The sequence below is a fragment of the Labeo rohita genome, chromosome 5 (genome assembly GCF_022985175.1).
Source record: "Labeo rohita strain BAU-BD-2019 chromosome 5, IGBB_LRoh.1.0, whole genome shotgun sequence".
Taxonomy (NCBI): Eukaryota; Metazoa; Chordata; class Actinopteri; order Cypriniformes; family Cyprinidae; genus Labeo; species Labeo rohita.
In genome coordinates, this window is record NC_066873.1 from 33,618,468 (window position 1) to 33,642,487 (window position 24,020).

Genomic DNA, 24,020 nt, shown 5'->3' on the forward strand with positions numbered 1-24,020 from the left:
AATGGGCATCCAATGTTCCCTTTAACTGATGTTTAACCATCAGATCTTGTGGTTTTAACAAGCACTAAAAACACAGCATGAGTTTGAGTGAGTTTGTGAGCTGGAATGACTCTCTCCTCAACACCGGCTCTGAGCCATCCTTATTTTTGATCCCTGCTTTCATGTCTGTCTCTGAAGAGGATGACTCATCAACAACCGTCATATAAAGCAACAGAAAATTAGTCAGGAAAATCTGGACATGTTTTTCAATTATTAATGCTCCTGAATTTTATTGGTCCTGAATACAAAATGCAAATCTTCAACGCAAAATCTGTCCTGCTAATTTTCTGTTACAACGCTGCAGGGTTTTGCAATCAAATTTATATTGATGCAAGGTCAACTGTTTTTTTTATGGTGTCAAAACATACCTAACCAGCATTTGTTTTTTTCAACAGGGAATGTAAACAAACCTATAATTTATAAACCTATTGGTGTGTTTCAACACATTTCGTGCCACACTATATTGTGACAATATAGTGACGTACAGTATGTCCCCGGAGATTCGAACTTTTAATGATTTCCCTGCTTATATTTGTGTCAACATCCTGTTGATAAGACAGGTCCCTTTGGTAACATCAGGAAATCTGATTTCGCTACTGTAAACTGCAGAGGTTAATAAGCAGAGCAAGTCAGCAGCCATTAGAAGCATCACAATTCATTATCTGAAGGGTGGGGAAAATCATTTGCAGCTTTAGGCTAAAAATACTGGTTAAATCACATCATTATCAGGGTCTCTCTTGAGTAATAAGCTGTGCACAAACTAGTTCTGTGTGAATTACAAATCATCAATACAATCGTCCCCGGTTGCTGCACCCTTAGTGGAAGCTATTAATTTTAAATTCATAAGAGTTTGTGTTAATGTAATCACTGGGATTTTTTCTCCAGCATGACAACCTGTGGTGACAGTGGTGTTGAACTGTGACTCCCCACAAGCAATTAGGGTGAACTGGTTAAGCGGCATGATATTGCTTAGCAAGCTGGCATACAAATTAGGATCTTCTGTCCTGCAACACAAAAACCAGAATCCTTTGGTTGATCCTGCCCTAGATTTGAACCAAAAAAAAACCTCACTGGACTAGAACTGCTTCTAACCCCAAACAAGCGAATAAGTGTGTGGGTGTACTTAATGAATGACTACATATACTTGAAAAGCTATTTCAAAGAACAGTTTCCTAATTATGATATAATCAGCCACTTGGCCACTTGCTATATTAAGAACTCTTCTAAGTTCACTACCCATGAATTATCACAGTGATGTAGGTCTTGTATTTTTATTTCAGGTTTATTTTTCCAGTGCAGCTATTTAGCTTTTGTTTTCAATTCTTGTCATGTTTTGTCTTTTTTTTCTCACTGTGACATGACAGAAATCCAAGTACAATTTCTCTTACACTTACATAACCTGTGTGGTTCAAATGAGGTTAACTGAAATCAGGGATTTTAAATGTCATTTAAACTGTCAAGTAAATAATGTAGGATTCTGAACATTTAAAACTTTTAAATAAAGATAAGATGCTTATTAGATCATTCCAATGAAATTGTAATGAAATCTTTTGTAATGACAAATAATAAATTTCACTAGCAATCTCAGGTTTTTGATCCCCATTGTATATAGTAGTCAACATTTGAAGTGGATCAGTAAAGTTAATCAACGTTGTCCTAAGACAAGAACAGGTATTGTTTTGGTTTTAGGACAACTTTGATGAAAGGTTTTAATCCACTTCAAATGTTGACTACTGTATACTGATTTTAACCTAAAAATGAATATTCAAATAAACTGTTTATCAACAGGTTATATACCATCTCTTTAAAGGCGTCATCGGATGCCCATTTTCCACAAGTTGATAATATTCCTTAGGGTCTTAATGAAAAGTCTATAATCTTTGGTTAAAAATTCTCAATGGTTGTGTAAGAGAACACCCTTTTTACCTTGTCAAAATGAGCTCTGCAAAAATCATCACCACTGCATCTTCAGCGGCTCAGATGTAGGGAGTAAATGACGATCACTATGTTCATTATTACATCCAGCAACACAACACCTCAATCGCTCAATGGAGGTCTGACTGTTACAGCTGATCTGAGGTTAGACGCTCATGTCAATGGGAGCGGCCTCTGTGGGTGTGTCGGCACACCGACAGGCATCTGAGAATGGCTCGATTTGAAAAAGGGGATATCATTTTTACAGATTAATTAAAAACCACTGCATGTATTTTTATCATTATAGGGTAGATTTGTACATACACTGCCAACACACATTAATGTTCAAACAAAATGTAAAAGTGAACTTTGCATCCGATGACCCCTTTAAAGAAGTAAGAAAATACATGTAAATTGATTGTATTACTTAGAATACATGTAACCATACTTTTACTGACCTGCAATACACTCTGTCCCTCTTTGTCAGGGCTGATTTGGGAAGGCCTCCAGAGCATGTTTGGTGCAATGCAGAGGGCCAAGTTTGTTGCTGTCATCTGATTCACATCTGAGTGAGTGTGTATCCTGTGTAGCACTCCAAATAAGTGACACAGCAAGGTAACGTTCTCCTCCGGCAACTGTGCAAGCAAACTAGACAAAAAAAAACAAAAAAAACAATAAAGCTTGAACAATGACAGACAAGTGCAACCAGACAAACGAAACATAAAACACACACTTAAATACCCTAGTAAAAAATAAATATACTAAAATGTATTTAAAATACATTTATTTCATGCTAGGCATGCTAAATTTATAGATAATTTACTTATCCCCTTGTCATCCAAGATGTTCATGTCTTTCTTTCTTTCTTTCTTTAGTCAAAAATAAATTATTTGTTTTGGGGAAAACATTTCAGGATTTCTCTCTATATAGTGGGCTTCAATGGTGACATGAGCGGCACCACTGAAGTCCTATTTGGAGAGAAATCCTAAAATGTTTTCCTCAAAAACATAACTTCTTACAACTGAAGTAAGAAAATCATGACCATCTTAGATGACAAGCGGTAAGTAAATTATCAGTAAATTTTTGCTCTGGAAGTGAACTTTTCCTTAAAAAAAGACAAAAATACCCTAGAATTGTAATTCTAGTATACTTAACTGGTATATTTAAAGTCTGCTAAATTGGAACAACTTATTCTGTACTTAATGTACTTCAGTTGTGTAGAAGTAGTGCTGAAGTTCAAATAAAGATATACTGAAGTATATTTGAATGTGCTAAAGTGGAACTATTGCAAGCATACTTTAGTATACTTTTCAGTCGTAAAGAAATTATGTATGTTTGATGAAAACATTTCAGGAATTTTCTCTATAGAGTGGACTTCAATGGTGCCTGCGAGCCTGAACGTCCAAAATGCAGTTTAAATACGGTCTTAAAGGGCTCTAAACAATCCCAGCCGAGAAAAAAGGGTCTTATCTTAGTGAAACGATCAGTCATTTTCTTAAAAAAAAAAAAAAAAAAATAAAAAAATAAAGTAATTTGTCTAGCTCTGCAATGCGCATACATACTCTTTGTAATCTGGGTCAATACAGTTAGGCTATGTCGAAAAATTGGTATCTCAGTTTATCCTCCAACTTTAAAATCGCCCTACATCGCTGCAGAAGTACTGACCCAGTGTTTACAAAGTGAACATGCAAAGAAGGTCAAATGCCCTTTACAAAAAAAGGTTAAAGCAGCGATGTAAGATGATTTCGACCTACCCTGTATTGACCCGGATTACACAGAGTACACATGTGCATCGTGGAGCTAGACAAGACAAGCATTTGAGATTAAAAAGTATATACATTTTTATTTTTTTAAAGAAAATGACAGATCGTTTTCGCTAGATAAGACCCTTATTCCTCGGCTGGGATCATTTAAAGCCCTTTGAAGCTGTATTTTGAACTGTATTTTGGATGTTCAAACTCGTGGGTAACACTGAAGTCCACTATATGGAGATAATTCCTGAAATGTTTTCCTTAAAAAAACCTAATTACTTCACAACTAAAGAAAGAAAGGCATGAATGTCTTGGATGACAACGGGGTGTGTACATTATCTGTAAATTTTTGTTCTGGAAGTGAACTACTCCTTTAATAATAAAAATAGAAATGTTTGTTAACTAATATAGTAAGCTCCTTTTAGTATATTTCTGTTCATTCGTACTACTATCACTATGTGCAGCTTTATAAAACTATATTTTATTCAAACTTTAATAAGAGTTGTCCACCCTAAGTTCCAATATTTTCCAGTGCTAAAAAATACAGTTTTGAATGTTGACTAGAGGAGAACAGGCCAGAAGGGAGGTCTTCAACCCTGCTCCTGGTGATTAACTGTTCTGCAGAGTTTATTTCTGAACCTGAAACTGAAAACTGAACCTGCTAATCAAGCTCTTCAGGACAGCTTGAAACTCACAGGCATGTTGAGAAGTTTGAAAATAAACTGCAAGACAGGGGGGTCTTCCAGGAACAGGCTTGAAGAAGCCATTAAAACACAGAGGAAATTGAGAAATTGTGAAAGCACAAAAATTTTTCTTTTTTTAAAAACAGTTCAACAGGATTCAGATGTTTCTGAGAAATATCATATCAATTAAAAATATCCCAGCTGAGCCTTCATGCTGCTGTGCTCCAGGAAAACATTTAATGGCATGTTGCTGTTCTTTCCTAACAATAGTTGATCCTCACAATAATTAGTTTCTTTTCCTAATTAGTTTGAATAATAGGTGTTTATTTTATACTCAAACAAACTGAGGGTCAACAGGTACTACTTAAATATTGATCAATGATTGCAAAAAGTCACCAGCAGCTGCACTTATGGTCGGTCTTAGGTTTACTCTAATGGCTGTTTTTGTGTCAGAACCAAGATGATGCATTTTCCTAAGCAGTTTTTTAATTATACACTTAAATGTGTCAGAAGCTTTTCATTTTTCATGTGAACAGATGGTATTTCTGTAATGCTGCTATGAAAGTAGAAGCATGTTTTTATTAACACATGCAATAATGTTGCCAAGACAAGGGGATGTCAAAATAACCTTCCGTTTTATCTTTTAAAGGATAATTACTATATATTTTCCTGTCCTTAAGAGCAGGGTCTTTGAATTTATGACTATGTAAATTACTCTCTTTCTTGTCTGTTTCTCAAGGTCTTCTGATACTGGTCTACGTAACCAGTCTTTAAGTGCTATTGCCCATAGACTCTGGACGACAGTCTTTAAGAATCCTTGTGACACCTCTTTTTTTTCTTACTTTCAATAGATGCGTAAAAGCTTTTTTTTTTCTGTGTATTTTTCTAGACTCTGTTCCATGAGCTCTTCAGAAAATCACCTTTCAAAATTATAGCTTTGTGTGTGTTATGTTTCTTCACTTGGTGTCTCAACGTCGTCTTGTGAGTATATATATGTCTTTTATATATGTCTTTTTTAATTCTTATTTAATCTTTGAATATTTAATAAATGTAATAATCAGTTAATTCTATTGTATTTATGATCAATGAGATGTTTTCAATGATCTACAACTTCTTTAGGAATGCTTGTTTAAAATAACTGCAGTCATTATAAATTCGAAATTTGAAAAAGTATTATGCCAGGTTTTTTGTTTATGATATTATATGCTCATTTCATCTTGCATGCATCAATGGCGTGACATGGGGAGAACTGTAAAAAATAAATAGTTGAGAAAACTTTAAAAAGATCTTTTAACAATAGTTTGTTCATGCAAGGCTTATTGTCTTATTTCGCTAATAGAAAAAGTCTTGTCACAGCAACTGAAACAACAATTACTGTTGCTGATGTAATTATCAATTTTTTGTTTATTTACAAATGACAAGCAGTGAATTGTTATAGAATCCCTAATGGATAGCTTAGTCTAGTATGTAGACAACACTGTCTTCGTAAAACATCTTACAAGACTAAGATATCCAGCAAACAGATAAGTGGTTGAACATACTCTAGGCCTCTAAACTAGACATACAAATCTCAAGAACGGTTGCAATCAACAAATGTTAAAGGAACACTCAACTTTTTTTGAAAATAGCCTCATTTTCCAACTCCCCTAGAGTTAAACACCTGAGTTTTATCGTCTTCAAATCCATTCAGCTGATCGCCGGGTCTGGCCGGGTCTATACTCCTTGATTATTACGCCGGAATGAGAGTATACAGGTGCATCTCAATAAATTAGAATGTTGTGGAAAAGTTCATTTATTTCAGTAATTCAACTCAAATTGTGAAACTCGTATATTAAATAAATTCAGTGCACGCAGACTAAAGCAGTTTAAGTCTTGGCTCACAATTAACAATTTACCATCTCAACAAATTGGAATATGGTGACATGCCAATCAGTTAATCAACTCAAAACACCTGCAAAGGTTTCCTGGGCCTTCAAAATGGTCTCTCAGTTTGGTTCACTAGGCTTCACAATCATGGGGAAGACTGCTGATCTGACAGTTGTCCAGAAGACAATCATTGACACCCTTCAGAAGGAGGGTAAGCCACAAACATTCATTGCCAAAGAAGCTGGCTGTTCACAGAGTGCTGTATCCAAGCATGTTAACAGAAAGTTGAGTGGAATGTGGAAGCCAAGGTCCTAGAGTCTGGAGGAAGGGTGGAGAAGCTCATAGCCCAAGTTGCTTGAAGTCCAGCGTTAAGTTCCCACAGTCTGTGATGATTTGGGGTGCAGTGTCATCTGCTGGTGTTGGTCCACTGTATTTTTTGAAAACCAAAGTCACTGCACCCATTTACCAAGAAATTTTGGAGCAATTTATGCTTCCTTCTGCTGACCAGCTTTTTAAAGATGCTGATTTCATTTTCCAGCAGGATTTGGCACCTGCCTACACTGCCAAAAGCACCAAAAGTTGGTTAAATGACCATGGTGTTGGTGTGCTTGACTGGCCAGCAAACTCACCAGACCTGAACCCCATAGAGAATCTATGGGGTATTGCCAAGAGGAAAATGAGAAACAAGAGACCAAAAAAATGCAGATGAGCTGAAGGCCACTGTCAAAGAAACCTGGGCTTCCATACCACCTCAGCAGTGCCACAGACTGATCACCTCCATGCCATGCTAAATTGAGGCAGTAATTAAAGCAAAAGGAGCCCCTACCAAGTGTTGAGTACATATACAGTAAATTAACATACTTTCCAGAAGGCCAACAATTCACTAAAAATGTTTTTTTTTTTTTTTTATTGGTCTTATGAAGTATTTTAATTTGTTGAAGTTTTTGTTAAATGTGAGCCAAAATCATCACAATTAAAAGAACCAAAGACTTAAACTACCTCAGTCTGTGTGCACTGAATTTATTTAATTCACAAGTTTCACAATTTGAGTTGAATTACTGAAATAAATGAACTTTTCCACGACATTCTAATTTATTGAGATGCACCTGTAGTTCCTAGCCATATTGGCCTAGAAAATCACAACTTTTCATTTTCCGTCTGTCTTAGTACACAATGTAACTACAGAAAAGTTAAGTTTTAAATAGGAAAAATATTGAAACTCTTTGGTCATTTTTGAGCAAGATGCTAACGGTCTTATCCAATTCAATGATCTATGCTAAGCTATGCTAAAAGTGCTACCACTAGACCCGGAGATCGGCTAAATGGATTAGAAAACGGTAAAACTCAACTGTTTAACTCTAGGGGAGTTGGAAAATTAGCCTATTTTCAAAAAAAGTGGAGTGTTCCTTTAAAAAGATAAGCTCTTTACATCACAGTGCAACAAATAACTAATAATAATGACAAAACAACAACAAAAAGTTTAAATTAAGCCCGCAAACAGCAAAACAATAACAATAATCCTATAACAGTAACTGCATAATTTATTCATGCTGCAATGCACGCTGGGGACTCACAAAGCCTTAACATGTCAACAATATGAAATTCTTTGTTCAGACAACTGTGTTTGACTAGTTGGGACAACATTTGGGACAATTTTGTTGGTCTGACAAGGGTTTTTATGTTGTTTCAAGGAAAGAAAATTTTTAGTATTTGAGACTCAAAATGTTTCGTAAACTGGAAAATATGCATTTGCATTTTTTACAGTGAGAAATGGAACAATAAAAATGTTTAGAAATTTTCGCTTCGATTTTTATTTTCATTAGATTTTGATAAGATGTAGCCCATGCATTGCTCAACATACTTTGTCTATGTCAAAAAATGTATGAAGATATATATAGTTCATATACAGTTCTGATATACAGTTCTGATGTTTTTCCCCCAATAGATTTAATCAAGTTACTTTTGCATCAAATACAATGTGATTTTTGCTAATCAACATTTGGCAGCAACAGCACATTTTTCCTCTTGGGCAAACTGTTTAGTAAATACTATAAATTAATTCTGGACAGTTATAAACAAACTGTATTTACAATGTTTTATAAAGCTTTATATTACATGACAAATTACAAGGTGTATATTAAAAAACAGTATTAATTAGCTAGTTGCTGAACTCATTCTCTCAAATGGCTTGGGTAATATTGTAACAATGTTTTTCTGCTTTTTTCTTGTTTTTTTTTTTTTTTGTTTTGTTTTGTTTTGTTTTTTAATGCTGAAAAGTCTAAGTCTAGTTTTGAGGATAGAGATAAGACACCTAAAATATCTAAAGAAAACTAAGTATATATATATTTGTGATACTAAGTATAAATATTTTATGTTTCAATAGTTGTAATACTGTTTATGTTTTAATGCTGCCAGTACATAAAAGTTGTATGTTTCAGCATCTACCCAAATGCACTACAGATAAACAAAGAGATCAGGTTGAGTATCTGTGCTCTTTGTTTGTGATGTCTTTTAGTAAAATGACCTTAGGATATAAAATGTGGTCTTAGTCTGTACACTTTATACATTGAGTATAGTGTGGATGTGTGAACATATGTACAGTACATACAAATGTTTGCTCTTCTTACCTTCTGACTCTGTTAATTCTATCCTGTTGATCCTCACTCTGTAGCACTTCCATCCAGTCCTTATATAAGTCACAGCACAAAACACCACCAGGCAGTTTGCGTAAAAACTCCTATAAACACAATTCAATAAAAAATAAAAAGGCCATTTAAATAAAATTTAATATATAGGACACAAAATAAATTTTTATGTTTAAGCCACTAATTATGAGAATTTAGACTGAAAGCGTAGAACTGTAAATGAAGATTTAGGAATGGTTTGTGTGAATTTTTATTCAGAGCATATGACTGATGAATTAAAATGTGTTCTCACTGTAATTAGAGATGCAGAGACGAACACTGATTGTTCATGCAGTGAAATACTTTGGCCAGAATTCATTCGCTCCTTCAGGATCCTACAGTTTTTGGCGTTTGCTGAACGACGAAAGATTCCACGGGTCTCCGGACCCTCACAGAAGAGCAGATACAGTAGGTCCTATGTGCATTCACACATAAACACAAAACAGTTAAAGTCAGGGGTTCCCAAAATGTATAATCTTATAATGCAGGTAATTAATAAAAACTATACTTTTTTTTTTTAATGTTTTAACAGTTTTGATTATTTTTGAAAATTTCTTATGTTTCTGATTACATTAATTCCTAACTTTCAGCAATTCACAAACCCTCTGAGCTGGAAAAGCCTATTCTAAGCTAATGACAGACAGATGCTCAACCTGACCTTAACTGACCATGAAATGAATGACAATTTTAATTTTTAATGTCTTAATGACTTACGATGTAAGTGTGTTTAATCTCCATAATTGTGGCTCTTTTTATGTGTCAAGCCATTAAGGATTTGACCCTATCTTGAAAGGGTCAAAAAATGGTAAAAGCTTTAAAATATCTGCAGTATGAACCCACTAAACACCTCAATATCTGCTAACAGTATGCCCTTACATTTTCGCTGATAATATATTTGTTTTATATCTACAATGTTTATGATAATCTTTATGAGTGAATCAGTAGCAAAATCGTTTAAATTGCAAGGGATTACAAAAAAGTAAACAATGACATTATTTATTTTTATTTTGTTTTTTGTTTTTTTGCAAGATGCAAGCAAAAAATGCATTTTGTTTCCCCTCAGAGCACATTCAAACTATTTTTATTATGAATATGAGACTGACCTGAAGAATGCGGTATTGAACACAGGTAATCACACTTGCTTAGTTGATCTGTCTCTACTCTACATAATATTTTTAGCATGCAACTTATAGCATATAGCTTTAAACATAATACATTTTTAAAAAATAAAAAATACTTTTTTGTACAAAATACTTTTAACTTCCTTTGTTACCAGTTCTAAGATGATATTTTCTAATTGTAATGAATCCTCTCCAACTCTGACTTTGAACTAATTCTGTAGAATGTCCCGTACATAAACACACTGTAGAGCCAAATAGCACACCTACTCGTGTGATGTTGATCATTTATAGCTCTGGATCTTTTTGCTTCACTATATTTTGTCATGTTGGGTTTTATTGCCCAGGAGTGCTCATCATTCATGACACTTTTACCAAGCCAGAGGTTGCAGTAACTAAATCTCTGGCTTAGTAAAAGTGCCGTGAATGGTAAGTGCCCATAGACAATAAAACCCAGCATGGCAAAACAGAGTGAAATAAAAAAATCCAGAGCCAGTGATATCCTTACCATTATTGGTTTAGGCAGGTTTCCATCAGGACAAATGGAGGAAAGAGGCTGGCCGAATAGCTTGTGAGAGGCAGTTTGTGGGTCAGACTGGCCATCGGGTTGGTTAAAGTGTCCCCTCCTCAGAGCCCAATCAATCAGAGACCTTTTCCTTTTATGTTTCAGCAAAGCACCTGCCAGTGAAACACAACAGACCAATCAGACTTGAGCAAATTCAATATTTGGAGGAGCTACTGTTCTGCTGATTCCAGTTTGGATGAATGGTACTTGCATCTACCTTATGTTTGAGAAAACACACACACACACACACAAGGAAAATTGCGTCCTTTTTCAAATAAATGTTTCTCTCAGCATTTTAGTGTCACCTAGGGTTGTCAAGTATCTTATGTCTCATCTATTTAGTCAAAAAGAAATTCAGTCTGATCACATGCTTTGATGTCTCTAATTTTCCTGTATGGTGTCTGTAGAAGAGTGTCTGTAGAAGGATAAGGAGGGCATGAATGAGCCTCATTCAAGCGTAGATAATACCAGAATAGGCTGCACCCTGTGTAAAGTAACTATCAAAGAAATTGTACAGTTAAATAAAGTAGCCAAAATAAGAACGCCAAATATTAAACAAAAATTTGTTGCATAATTCGTAACAACCTCGCCCGACCCTTGTCCAACGGCTTCAAAATTACCGGTCCGAGTCCGACTGGAGCCCGAGTCTTTTCTTCTTTTCTCTCTCTTTCCCAATACACTGTTGCATCCATTAAAATAGCTCAGTTTTGTTTTTAATTGGAACGTGATTATATTTATTTTAGTTTCTTTATAAAGTTAATTAAAATATATATTTGGAACATTTTTGGTTTGTTAAATTAAGGTTTTTGCTTTTTAAAGTAAAGACCAAGCAGCCAGAGGCAGGCAGTGAGTTGATCACAGTTTAATCAATTTTGCCCTCTCAAATCATCACGACTTGCCTAAACTAAAATCTTAAAAGCATATCACAATGTTATACGTTTAACTTAGATAAATGCACGCTATTATGTGCATACAATCGTTTGTTGGAGAGTGGAAGCTAAATGCGCTTTGCAGGACTCGGAGGCGTCAGCGCAATCACTTGCAAAAAAACTAAAATACGCCATAATCTTTGCTCATAAAGGTAAGCATATCATCTGGAACTACAAAGGTTCTAATTTTATTTGCGTGCACTCATCATATCAACAAAATTGCTTTTGTGCTTTGTAAAAATAAAGGAAACAAACAAGATGCGCTTTCTGATGTCTCGGTGTTGAAAAGGAGCGCTGCACAAAAATGAAACAAAACTCAGCGAATACTTCAATGACGCGTCCAATGAGCAGATGGCGAGTCAGGATCGTCATCTTTGTGACACTCGCTCAGAAAACACTAGTTATTAAAAATCCATTCAAGTATCTCCTTATTTCCCCCTGACACATTCATGGTAATTACTTTACCCGGAGCTTTGCAAACTTTTTCCAGCAGCTGCGAAGGCACTTGCGCTCGTCGCTGCTGCTGCCGCCAGCGGGGATACTAAACACGGCCACGGCAGAATTATTGTTGCAGAAACACTGTATTTTAGGCTTCTTATAGATTGTGTGACGTCACGTGCAGTACTGCCGGTGGCAACCGACCACCGCGCGGTTGTCATTGCGACCGTCACAGCCCTACTCTTAAAGCTCTTTATGTAGTTCTTTAGCCTCTATTACTAATAGCTGACCCCTGCTGGCACCATTATGTACAATCAAGTATAATATGATGAGATGTGAGAGGAATCCAAATAGCTTATTGGTAGTATCAAAGGTAATATAATATGCATTACTTACTTAGTCCTGAAAAATGTATAACTAAATTCAATATCTGTTCTATTTTTCATCTCTTCCTCTTGTCTTCATAATGTAAACAATCCTGAACATTTGTTTAAAAAAGTGATAAATGTAATTCTGAAAGTTCTGAGAAACATGTTGACATTTACAAGTGAAAATGCCATTGCTTTCAATGTGCGTAACCATGTTTAGAAAACACTTTTTCCATGTTTTACAAAGAACTGCTTTTACAGGATGGATTAAGGGTACCTCAAGGCATATGGTATTTTCAGAGAAATGTCAAATTCCTATCATGATGATGTAAATGTCTTGTTTCGGAGTGATACATTAACACAGATATCAGAGAAGAGCTAACACTTACACACACACACACACACACAAAGTACAGTACATACTGACAGATTTTACACTTCCCTGACCTCAGCTCCTCATTTGACTACTCTAATTCCCCGCAGTTATTGGTTTGCCAAGATGAATGTGAAAAATCCTGAAGGACATTCTTCTTAGAGCTAATGGACAACAGCACAGTAGGATGTAGGTGGATGTTGAATTAATTAGAATTAATTAGAATTAATTACATTTCTTTTAATAAAGATTAAAAGTCAACTATAAGCACAGATCGTAAGACATTCACAACTATGTGATCCAACCTTCTCATACCTTTGATCATGGAAACCTTTAAGTATGTCCTTAGAAACAAGAACTCGAGGTGGACATGTTGCAGTTTGCCTGCTGTGCAAACACATCTGTCAAGAAGATGCTGTACAACACTGTGCTGGTGTTCGCTTCCATGACTTCAGCTCAGGCTGTACTATAAACAGTCTAGGACACGAACATCCTTTCTGCCACTGGGATCTGCTTTATGAGGAACAGGACATGGACTGTCAGGGTAAATATTCCAGCATATTAGACTCTGGCCATGAGCGCTGGAGTAGTTTGAGCTTAAATGGCAGCTCCTGGTGCAGTTTTGTTCAGACATTACTTATGGGAGACTGAGAGAAATCACATTTTTAATCACCAGTAAAATTTTCATTTAATACACAAGCTGACCTTTTGTGAGTATGCATGTTCTCAAACTAAGATACGCTTTCATGATGGGAATCACTGAGTTTGAAATATGAAACACTAGGTTTATCCCAATTTTTATTAAAAAAAAAAAATATTATTAAGGGTGCACATAAGTGGTATGCAGGTGCGCATGCACGACTAAAATAAGAAAAAGCAGCACTGTGTGTCATTTGTGTGCCTACATGGTTGACAGATGTTAATGCACAATTACCATTTTAGATTGACAAACTGTGAAACTACATCATAATATTTAGATTCAAATTAAAAGCATAAATCTAGGCTATCCGCTGCCGTTGTTAAAGCACAACACAAATCTGTTGTGACATTTCATTCACTGACTTTGATAGGCAACAGTAAACCTTGAAATGCATATATTTACATGCCAGCAACCTGCCAAAATAAAATCTTGCTGATTTTTAAGATTGAAAATGACTAAAATTCATATAAAAAAGTATTAGCATTTTATTTTTAAGTTTACTATAAAATTGTTGTATTTTTATTTAATACTTCCTTTTTATTTTGAAATATAATAGTATTATCACACTTTTGCTTATTAAAAAAACTAAACTATTATTTTATTAAAAAAAAAAAAAAAAAAAAAAACGTATAAATCATAATAATGAGCCTTTAATTGCCTACAAAGCCTAATAACCACTCAAGTGCACGCAAAAAAGCTTGCCACAGCGCACTGGCAGATTTAATCATTATGCACGTATCATGTATCTGGGGAAAACGGCAAGGAGACTGCATTAACTTTTTAATACATTATTGATAAACTAGTGCTTCCTTTGTTTTTATCTTCAGAGATGCAGTTGGTGACACTGACTCATCATCTCTGCAGTAGTGATGCACCTGTATGCATGTTTCATATGGATTACATAATCTGGGAATATTTGTTTTCTATTTGAACTGGCTCATTTGAAAGTAGATATGTAGTGTTGTTCTTTTTGATGCCTGATTTCCCTGCGATCTTTAGCCTGCTGCTTATGGACTTAGAGCTCATCTTATTTTGACGTGTGAGAATTATTTCTACCTGTGAGGAGAGACTGTCTACCTGGAATCTTATCTATGCCTGCTTTGGAGGACCGTTGTCAGTGCAAATTGGCTTCTGGCCAGGATTGTAACATCTGCCTGCTCCTGTCTGTGCAAGCTAAATCTGCATGGTGCGGTCACCTGGACTGTGATTCCTGCTGGGACTTTGATTTGATATTCCTTAATAAATCAGTTTGATTCACACTTCTGCACCTGAGTCCTTTATCCCAGAGAACCCTGACACACAGAGACCAAGATGACAGAAACAAATCCTTTTTGCTTCAATTATTTTACAAAAGTGCAATGTTTTGTTGTTATTATGCATGCACACAAATAACGTAGAGTCTTTACAGAATTAAAAGATGTATTACTTTTATGTATTACTTTTCCTTTCCTCCTCCTTTTTTTGAGTATTTTAAGAGGAAGTGACCACACCGGTGCCTCCATCTGTCACGCAAGGAGCGCGCTACTGTTCAGCTTCCACACTCCGCACAGACACTTCAATAGCGCACATTTTCTAGGTTAACATTAGACTGAACGGCTATTTAAAGTTTTTGTGACTTCGCCACTTCCTTTTTTTTTGTGACTAATAAATTTTGGTCAATCAAGCCTCTTATCAAGCCGGTTAGGAGGCAGACCTAGCCCAAACCAAATCTCCAGGGGCTCTTATGAGAACCAGGCAGAAAAACTTATGTGCACCCTTATTATTATTATTATTACTTGGTTTAAGCATTAAAACAATATGAAACCTATCAATTCACTGAACCTCAAAAATGTTAGAACATGTGAAATTTATAGAACATAAGAATGCAATTCTGTCCTTATCTACTCTGATTTCATTCTAAATCCATGAATTCAGTCAAATGCAACATTAGAAATTGTTTGGAGGTCTGGAATGACATGGGGTAAGAATAATGACAAATTTCATTTTTGAATGATTTTTTTAAATTAAAGCACTACAATTTTAATTTGGAAGAATTCAGCACACATTGTTATATTTTATGGCAAACATTACCATTCAAAAGTTTGGGCTCAGTAAGTTTTTTAAAAGAAGCTTTTTTTGAAAGTAGACTTTTTAAAGTTTCCACTGAGGAGTAGGGTTGGTGTAGGCAGACAGAAAATACGATTTGTACAGTACAAAAACTATTAAGCCTATGGAGAGTCCCCACAAAGCATGGAAACCCAACATGTGTGTGCGTGGGTGAAATGTTATTTATTCCCTAGACTTCAGTGTCACATGATTCTATATACATGATTCATTTTAATACACTGATTTGGTGTTTAAGAAACATTTCTTATTATTATTGATGAAAAAAGTTGTGCTGCTTCACTTTCTAAAACAGAAAGTTCAAAAGAAAAGAACAAAAGAACATTTCATATAAAAATGTTTTGTAACTTATGTCATTACTGTAATTTCTGATACATTTCATGCATCCTAACAGAATAAAAGTACTCGTTTTTTTTTTTTTCTCTTTTTCAACATCAACAAAAACTGACCCTAAACTTTTGAACAAAGTGTAAATAATGATAAAAGTAGTAAGCATTTGCACGCAGAATTTTGACAGTGTTGATAAAAATAACAGTTTGTAAGATCCAGACTATGTGTCAATTTGCCTGGCCTCTCACTACAGTTGCACACTGAATCTGTGCCTGCAGACCTCAGCAGAAAGCTCAGCAGAATTGACTTATTCATCAATCACAAAGGTCCATATGTCCCCTTCCCCTTCTAATGTAAAAAAAAAAAAAAAAAAGCTTCAGCTACCAATAACAGTAATAGTACTCACAGCTCAATTTAACAGCTCTTTTTAAATCCATGTTTAATTCCATTTGCAATTCCAAAAATTTCTCTCTAGTAGATAAAGTCCAGCAAATATCAGCAGATTTTGCTCCACTAATGGCCTCTGGACAGCCACATACTGTAAAGAATCCCATAGAGGAAAGACCCTCAGTAGTCTCACTAAGCACTTGGTAAAATTATAAAGTTTTACCGAGATAGCCATGTGTGGTCTGATGGTGAAAAGTGCACTCACCCCTAGGAGTGTGTGTTCTGGGTTTTAGGGTGAAGTGAGGAGTCTTGGGAGTGGCTTCTGTCTGCTGGCCAGAACTAAATGCTTCCTGCAGGGGCTCACTAGGCATGTGCAGATGGTCTTGCTGACTTCTCAAGGAGTGATGCAGGATGAAAAATGGTAGCTCATGGCCTAGAAGAGACAAAAATTGAAACAGGAAATTGCTGTTTTAGATTGCAGGAACTTTCATTTTCAAAGAGCAGTGCAGGGCCCAAAAGTGCATTATTGTGTTTACTTTATTGCTAACATATTTCATTCTGTATATGCTTGAGAAAAGCAAGCATAAAGCAATGTCCTTTTTTTTAACACTGAAAATAATTATTGGTTGGTTTTCTGATTTCTCTATACCTAGCACAATGTCTGTATAAAAAACAGGCAAACATATAGATTAGCCTTTCTACTGGAAATCCAGCTAAGATTTAGGATTAATTTAGACAGTAAAGATTATCTTATGTATGTTTGTGAATGTTTGCGGTTGGCATTTGGAGAGAATTATCCTGAGGTTGCCCCATTACAATATGGAGAGAGAAACAGGCAGATATAGGGAGGTTTAAGCTTAATTGAGTTTTGGATTCTGTAATCTAATACTAAACCTCTCATATCCTGCTTCATATAATGAACCTTCCTTGCATACATATGACCTGGGGTGGGGGATGAGTGCAGACAGTTCATCAATAGTAGTTCATACCGACTGTTTTCCGTCTCTCATGGAAATCATAGCCAGTTTTTTGCTATCATGCTTGGTATTTCATCACAGAGCTGTCACTGAGCAGGAGAGTTTCATCACAGCGTAGAGCTTTTAAAGAAACAGCCTGCGGGCTAAATCATCGGCGATGTCCCTCAGAGCAGTTCGACCAGGTTGTGAGAAAATTTGACGAAAAAACATCAAGTCATGCTTAAAACATTATACATTCCGTAATAAATAAATAAATTTATTTTCAAAATCCCTTTTCCTATGTAGGGCTGCAGAGATGCTGGATTATAATATACAATGTTATCCACAGAAGAACTCTTTAAATACTCTTTTAATTATGCATGACATCAGTGAGTAGCTGAAACTAAACTGACTATGAGAGACACAACTAGCAACCTAGTTAATTCTTCCACTTTAAGATTTGTGAATGCCATTTTTTGGGTATAACAACAGAAAGATACACAGAAAATATTATAAGCAAAAAGTGAATTTCACTTTACAGAACTGCCATTTTTAACTAGAAAAGCAAAGTCTGTCAAGACAAACTCTGAATGCTGATGACAGATTCAATTCAAATTCCAACTCACGGACTGAAAGGGAGAAAATTCTTCAATTCTGTATTTTTCCCAATCTTGATGATATATTTATTTGATGTTGAGTTTGCCTTAGAAGCATGCCTTGTAATTAATATAAACCATTTATAATTTTTCAGGTTAAACTTGTGGTAATGTTTAGTTTAATCGGCTTATTCAGGTAACTAGATTTATCTTTTCTTCTATTTATATTTTCTTCTCAATATTGTTATTCGAACAATATTCCCTAACTATCAATTTTGCATGTAATCTAAAAGCTTCTGGTAAATGAAATTTGTAAATGCACCCATCTGTTTTAGCACAATATTAAAGATGCATAACACTAATTTTGGCTCCAGAAGAGTTTGTTATGATAATGCGCTGTATGCACCTTGCATGGGTAGAAATTAAAAAATTGGCACGCACAAGGAAACGTGTTTTCCGATCCATTATCCAAGATTAGTTTGGCACTCCTGAACTACCATGAGTTCACAACTGCGTTGAAGCATATCTTCACATGTTTGTGTGTGTGTACCTACTGCACTGACAAAAATCAAGTTGGTAGGGTTAGCATGAGAATGTGGGTTAGGGTTAGTTTAAAGTATCTATAACTAGCTGTACAGTTGAGGTCAAAATTTTACATACACCTTGCTGAATCTGCAAAATGTTGACTATTTTACCAAAATAAGAGGGATCATAAGAAAATGCATGTCAGTTTTTATTTTGTACTGACCTGAATATGATATTTCATATAAAAGACATTTACATATAGTCCACAAGAGAAAATAGCAGTTGAATTTATAAAAATGACCACATTCAAAAGTTTACATTAATTCTTAATACTGTGTTGTTACCTGAATGATCCACAGCTGTTTTTATTTTTTATTTTTTTATTTTTTTTTTTTTTTTTTTTTTTTTAGTGACTATGATTTTGAGATCGATATTTTGACACTGAGAGACTCATGTGCAACTATTACAGAAGGTTCAAACGCTCACTGATGCTTCAGAAGGAAAAATGATGCATTAAAAGCCGGGGGTGTAACCTTTTGAACAGAATGAAGATGTGTACATTTTTTCTTATTTTGCCTAAATATCATATTTTTCATTATGTACTGCCCGTCAGAAGCTACAGAAGATACTTAGCCGTTTCTCAGAAGACAAAAAAACTTCACCCTGCTCTTAATGCATTGTGTTTCCTTCTGTAATAGAGTCCATCAGTTGTCCTCAGTGTGAAAAAATGGAACTTAAAAATCAGTCAGTCATTGCTGGAAAGCGTTCAAATACACAAAATGCTGAAAAACCAAAGAATTTGTTCTGAAGAACAGCGGGTAGTTCAGGACAAACAAGGGGCTCATGAACAATTATTGCTAAAAAAATAATAAAAAAGCAGCTGTGGATAAATGGGTTACAACACAGTATTAAGAATCAAGTGTATATTTCTTATAAATTCAACTTTTATTTTCTCTTGTGGACTACATGTAAACGTCTTTTATTTAAAAGATCTTATTCAGGTCAGTACTAAACAAAAAAAAAAAAAAAAAAAAAAATCACATGCATTTTGTATGATCCCTCCTATTTTGGTAAAATAATTTACATTTTGCAGATTCTGCAAGGCGTATGTAAACTTTTGACCTCAACTGTAAATAAAAACAATAAACGCCTATGTAATGTCAATGAAAGATTAAGTTAACATGTATGTGCTGCGTGTATGTGTCATCACCAATAAGGGGGTATGTTTCCTCTTCTTTTTCATAGTTTACACACAGCTGGTACTCCGAGACTTCACCCTGCACACAGGAAGTGGTCATTATGTTTTGGAAAGAGACAGGAAAGAGGAAGTGGCTGTTATCAAATGCAGGAAATGCCAATGGACAAACTCGGCACAATGTAGAGTTACTGGTCAGAGAGCAACAGAACGATGTACACAAAATTATTGAAGCACATAGCCTCGGTTAAGTAGTCAACATGATATCAGAGGCTAAGGAAAAAACATGTGTCTCTCATTTAGACCACTCCCTTGTATTCAACATTGCTTTAAAGAGGATAAACAGCTTGTATTACACTCTACTCTCAACGAGAGGCTTTTAAGGATCACTTACGCATAGTTTGCACTGCTGCATGATGTACTGAACCACATTTTCTGCAGTCGTGCTCACGTCCACTGCCACAGCAACGGTCTTAACAGCCAACAGCATGTAAACAAGCAACAACATTGACCATCAGCTCACAATGAAAAGCTTCAGGCTAGAGTACAAATAACTTCCACTTATAAACAGAGACATGAATTTAGTTCCCAGAGGACTGGGAGTGGCCCGGCTCCAAATTAAACTAAAAAGGCTCTTGTGTACCGCTGAGCTGTTGTCATCTGGATGGCAAATCAGCAGGACGTAGAGAAGAATGGCATTCGGTAAGACTTTTTGCCTGGCTCTGCAGGTGTGCCTGAAGAATGAAACATTATTACAAACAACGACTAATGAGTACCCTAGACACAAATACAAAAGCATAGAACAGTCAAGAAAACTGACAAAAGAAATCACAGCAGAAATACGTCAGTTTTGAAAGGAAACATATTTTGACACATTAAAGAAGATTATGGATGTGATCCTTTTTTTCTTACCACTGAAGAGCATGTAACCATCTCTCCTTTGTTTCTGATGAGCTTAGGTTTGGAAGGACATTTGTGTAGAGAGAGAGAGAGAGATTGTTAGATTTCATTTCAATTTTTCATTCAAATGCTTGACATTTACATACTAAGTAGATTTTCAGAGAGATGCATCTGAATGATAAGATGATGACCAATGACACTGAATTCTGATATTCGTGAGTGTGGTTTGCAATCTTGAGCTTGTGACTCATTTCGATATTTAATCCAACCTTAGACGCATATGTTTCATATTACATTAGATTTTTTACATTAGAATAATGTCATGACAAACATCAACATCAATCCAGCCTATAGAGGACATATTGTAAACAGCACAATGACAGAACTATGACCAAAAATAAATAAAAAAATCAAATAAATAAAAAAATCAAACCAAATAAACACTGTTTACATATCAGTGAGCAGAAAGCAACACTCTCCTCATGCAGTCCTAAAAGCAGAAGTGAGGCAGCATGATTCTATACTTGTTGCCTGTAATTTGCTTTTGAAAGCATGTTTATCTGTCACAGCACCTAAAATGCAGGCTTTTTCTCTCTCACCTCAACTGACCTCGCCAGCTTCCTGTAATCTTGTGCAAAGTACTTCATAACGTCAACTTTAAAAAAAAAAAACACTTCTCTTTTCACTTTTGTAGTTACACATATTTTCTAAGTGAACTGATATACAGTGCATGCATGTTTTTTCCCTTCTGGTGCCCGCATTTGTAAATTATGTGTATGTGGGTTTATTGTTTGCATTTGTGGAAGTGGCCATCTCTGCGAACTACTCAGAAGGACAGAGCCCTTAAAGGGAAGTGTTCTTTCTTTGCTCTCAGCCCTACAAAACTTGTACCTAACATATTTACTATTCTTACCTATGAACTTATTTAAACGTTAAATGAAATGCATAACAAAAATGTGTGTATTACTGTATATCACACAAAAAACAACCTGTTGTTTACAAATGAAGTGAAATTCTAGCTTGTGAGGATCATATATACTTTTGTTAATGGACTTGAAGGGCCCTTCATGAAGCGCATGAAGCAGTTGTTTACTTTCGTTTGGAACGCACCTCTCAATGCAAAAACGCATGTGTGCTTTTCTGTATTCGTTGCATGTAAGTTTTGAAGGTTAAGATAAATCCAATCTCACTTGCTATATGTACCAATTAAAAAAGAGTGTATGAGCTTTGGTAGGCTCTTAAGTGAATAAAAAAAAATCTTTTTAATTTCCCTAAAAATGCGAAATTCATTTCTTTTCTAAATCCTACATGCTGGTTTTTATGCATTCACTGGACACACACTGCGATACCCCATTCTTTAATTATGACTTCCTTTTAAGAAGGTTAAAACCTTATGTTATGGTCTTTTAATGTCACAGTGAGACGCTGTCAAAAAACGCACATAAGACTTTCTAAACAGCTTGCACATGGGCATAGAATATGCAGGGAACGTGGGGGACATGTCCCCCCAGCTTTTAATTAATTGTAAATTTGTCCCCTGCACTTTTTCGTGGAAGTGTGTTTAGACAGGGTTTTCAGGGGCCAGTGTGAATAAATCTAGATTTCACGAGTTCGCCTGCCCATCCAGTCCTGATGGGCAACGATAAACAAACTTGGCTTGCTGTCCTTAATGGAGGCTCGAACTGGAGGCTCAGCTTGAGCACTGAGTTCAACCCCCCATTGCGATATTACTTAGAGTGAGAATAACAGAAATGAAAGAGGAGGAGAAGGGGAGGTGGAGGGATGCCAGAAGAACTGACGCTGGGAAGGTGTTATGAGAGCTGCTTATATAGGCTCATAATGATGATTGACAGGACTGAATGATTAGGCTCATCCCGAACCTACGTTTGGAACTTCATTTAATTTCAAAGAGAAAAGGAGGTCTATGAATGACCTGGTGTTTTATTCGTAACCAAAATTAAGCAATGTGACCATTATGGAGCGCTAAACACTCTCACAGCTTAAAGGGGTCACTGGATGCCCATTTTCTACAAGTTGATATGATTCTTTAGGGTCTTAATGAAAACATGCTTTGGTTAAAATTTCTCAATGGTAGTGTAAAAAACACCTTTTTTACCTTGCCAAAATCAGCTCTGCAAAAATCACCTTGTTCTGGTTGATGTTGCTTTAAATGTTAATGAGCTCTGCTCGCCCCACCCTTCCCTTCTCTCTGTGGAGTGACGAGGTGTGCTCTGAGAGATTGTTTACTTTAGCCGCACTTAGCTGCGAAACTTGCTTACTAGCATATTATTAGGAAAGGCGATTGCAAAGATTCATAAAAAAAAACCTTTTGCTCACTTCTGCTGTAAGTGAAGCTGGATCATGAATGATTCGCGCAAACACAGACACATTTGTTTAGATCGGGGGTCGCATTCCCTTTACTTCAGCGGCTCAGATGTCGGGAGTAAATGACGACTACTATGTTCATAATTACATCCAACAACAGAACACTTCAATCATCCGTGTTCCAGCATCGAATCAATGGCGATTGGACTGTTACTGCTCATTTAAGGCGGGTCTAAGGTAAGACAGCAGTGTCAATCAACTATCGTGGGAGCGGCCTCTGTCAGTGTGTCGCCACACAGACAAGATGCTGAGAATGGCTTGATTTGAAAAAGGGGAATTTATTTTTACAGATTACATAAAAACCACTGGGTGGATTTTTATCATTATAGGGTGGTTGTGTGCACACATTGTCAACACACATTTATGTTCAAACAACATGTAAAAGTGAACTTTGCATCCGATGACCCCTTTAAAATGTCCTCATCAATTAAGAAGCATTCATGTAATAACCCTCAGAAAACGGCTCATTTGGATCCTAGGTGTAAGGTGACGTCACCTGGGCGCAGTCGTTTGCATAAAAACTGCCTTCAGAGCAAGACACTGGCAAATAGTCTTCTTCTCACCACAGGCCCCGCCCACTGGCGTTCAGTCGCTTAACGGCTGACACTTGATTATGCCACTATATTATCTACACTGGATACAGTACACAGATATACACTTTCTGACACAGTCCACACGCTTGAGTCTATCGTCAACAGGACAAATGAAGTGGAAGAACGCTTGCTTTGACACGTTTGGTTTAAACAGCTTGTTTGCGTCTTTGTATAGATATCAGAAGGTTCCCAGCGTAAGGAACAAGTGGATAGTTTATTTTAAATGGCATCCTGGAACGTGTGTAATGATTGTTCGGACTTCAGAGCATGTTGTTTTGTGAACGAGGCACAGTGTCATGAGGACTTCATAAAGAAACATTTGTTAAAAGATGAAGCGGTACTAGATCTGACTGCAGCTGCAGCACAAAGCGCGAGTAAATGATTTCAAAATGCTTTGCTTTTATTTTGATCATGTTCTCAAAAGACTCCCATGCAATAGCGAGGGGGTGTTAAAGGGGTCATCGGATGCTAAGTTCACTTTTACATGCTGTTTTAACATTAATGTGTGTTGGCAGTGTATGTACAAATCTACCCTATAATAATAAAAATCCATGCAGTGGTTTTTAATTAATCTGTATAAATAATATCCGCTTTTTCAAATCAAGCCATTCTCAGATGCCTG

The 24,020-nt window shown here is 35.9% G+C and overlaps 1 protein-coding gene across 3 annotated transcripts in view; it reads right to left on the reverse strand.

Moving 5' to 3' along the window:
• Positions 1–24,020, reverse strand: part of arhgap20b (Rho GTPase activating protein 20b) — a 56,488-nt gene that overhangs the window by 23,101 nt on the left and 9,367 nt on the right. For all 3 annotated transcript variants that reach the window (XM_051110164.1, XM_051110165.1, XM_051110163.1), the window contains exons 6-14: positions 20,433–20,474; positions 20,164–20,254; positions 19,915–19,992; positions 19,536–19,602; positions 16,514–16,681; positions 10,564–10,733; positions 9,191–9,352; positions 8,881–8,990; positions 2,412–2,601 (exon numbers count right to left, since the gene is read on the reverse strand). In XM_051110164.1, the coding sequence (XP_050966121.1) occupies positions 2,412–2,601; positions 8,881–8,990; positions 9,191–9,352; positions 10,564–10,733; positions 16,514–16,681; positions 19,536–19,602; positions 19,915–19,992; positions 20,164–20,254; positions 20,433–20,474 (1,078 nt within the window). The remainder of the gene's footprint in view (positions 1–2,411; positions 2,602–8,880; positions 8,991–9,190; positions 9,353–10,563; positions 10,734–16,513; positions 16,682–19,535; positions 19,603–19,914; positions 19,993–20,163; positions 20,255–20,432; positions 20,475–24,020) is intronic.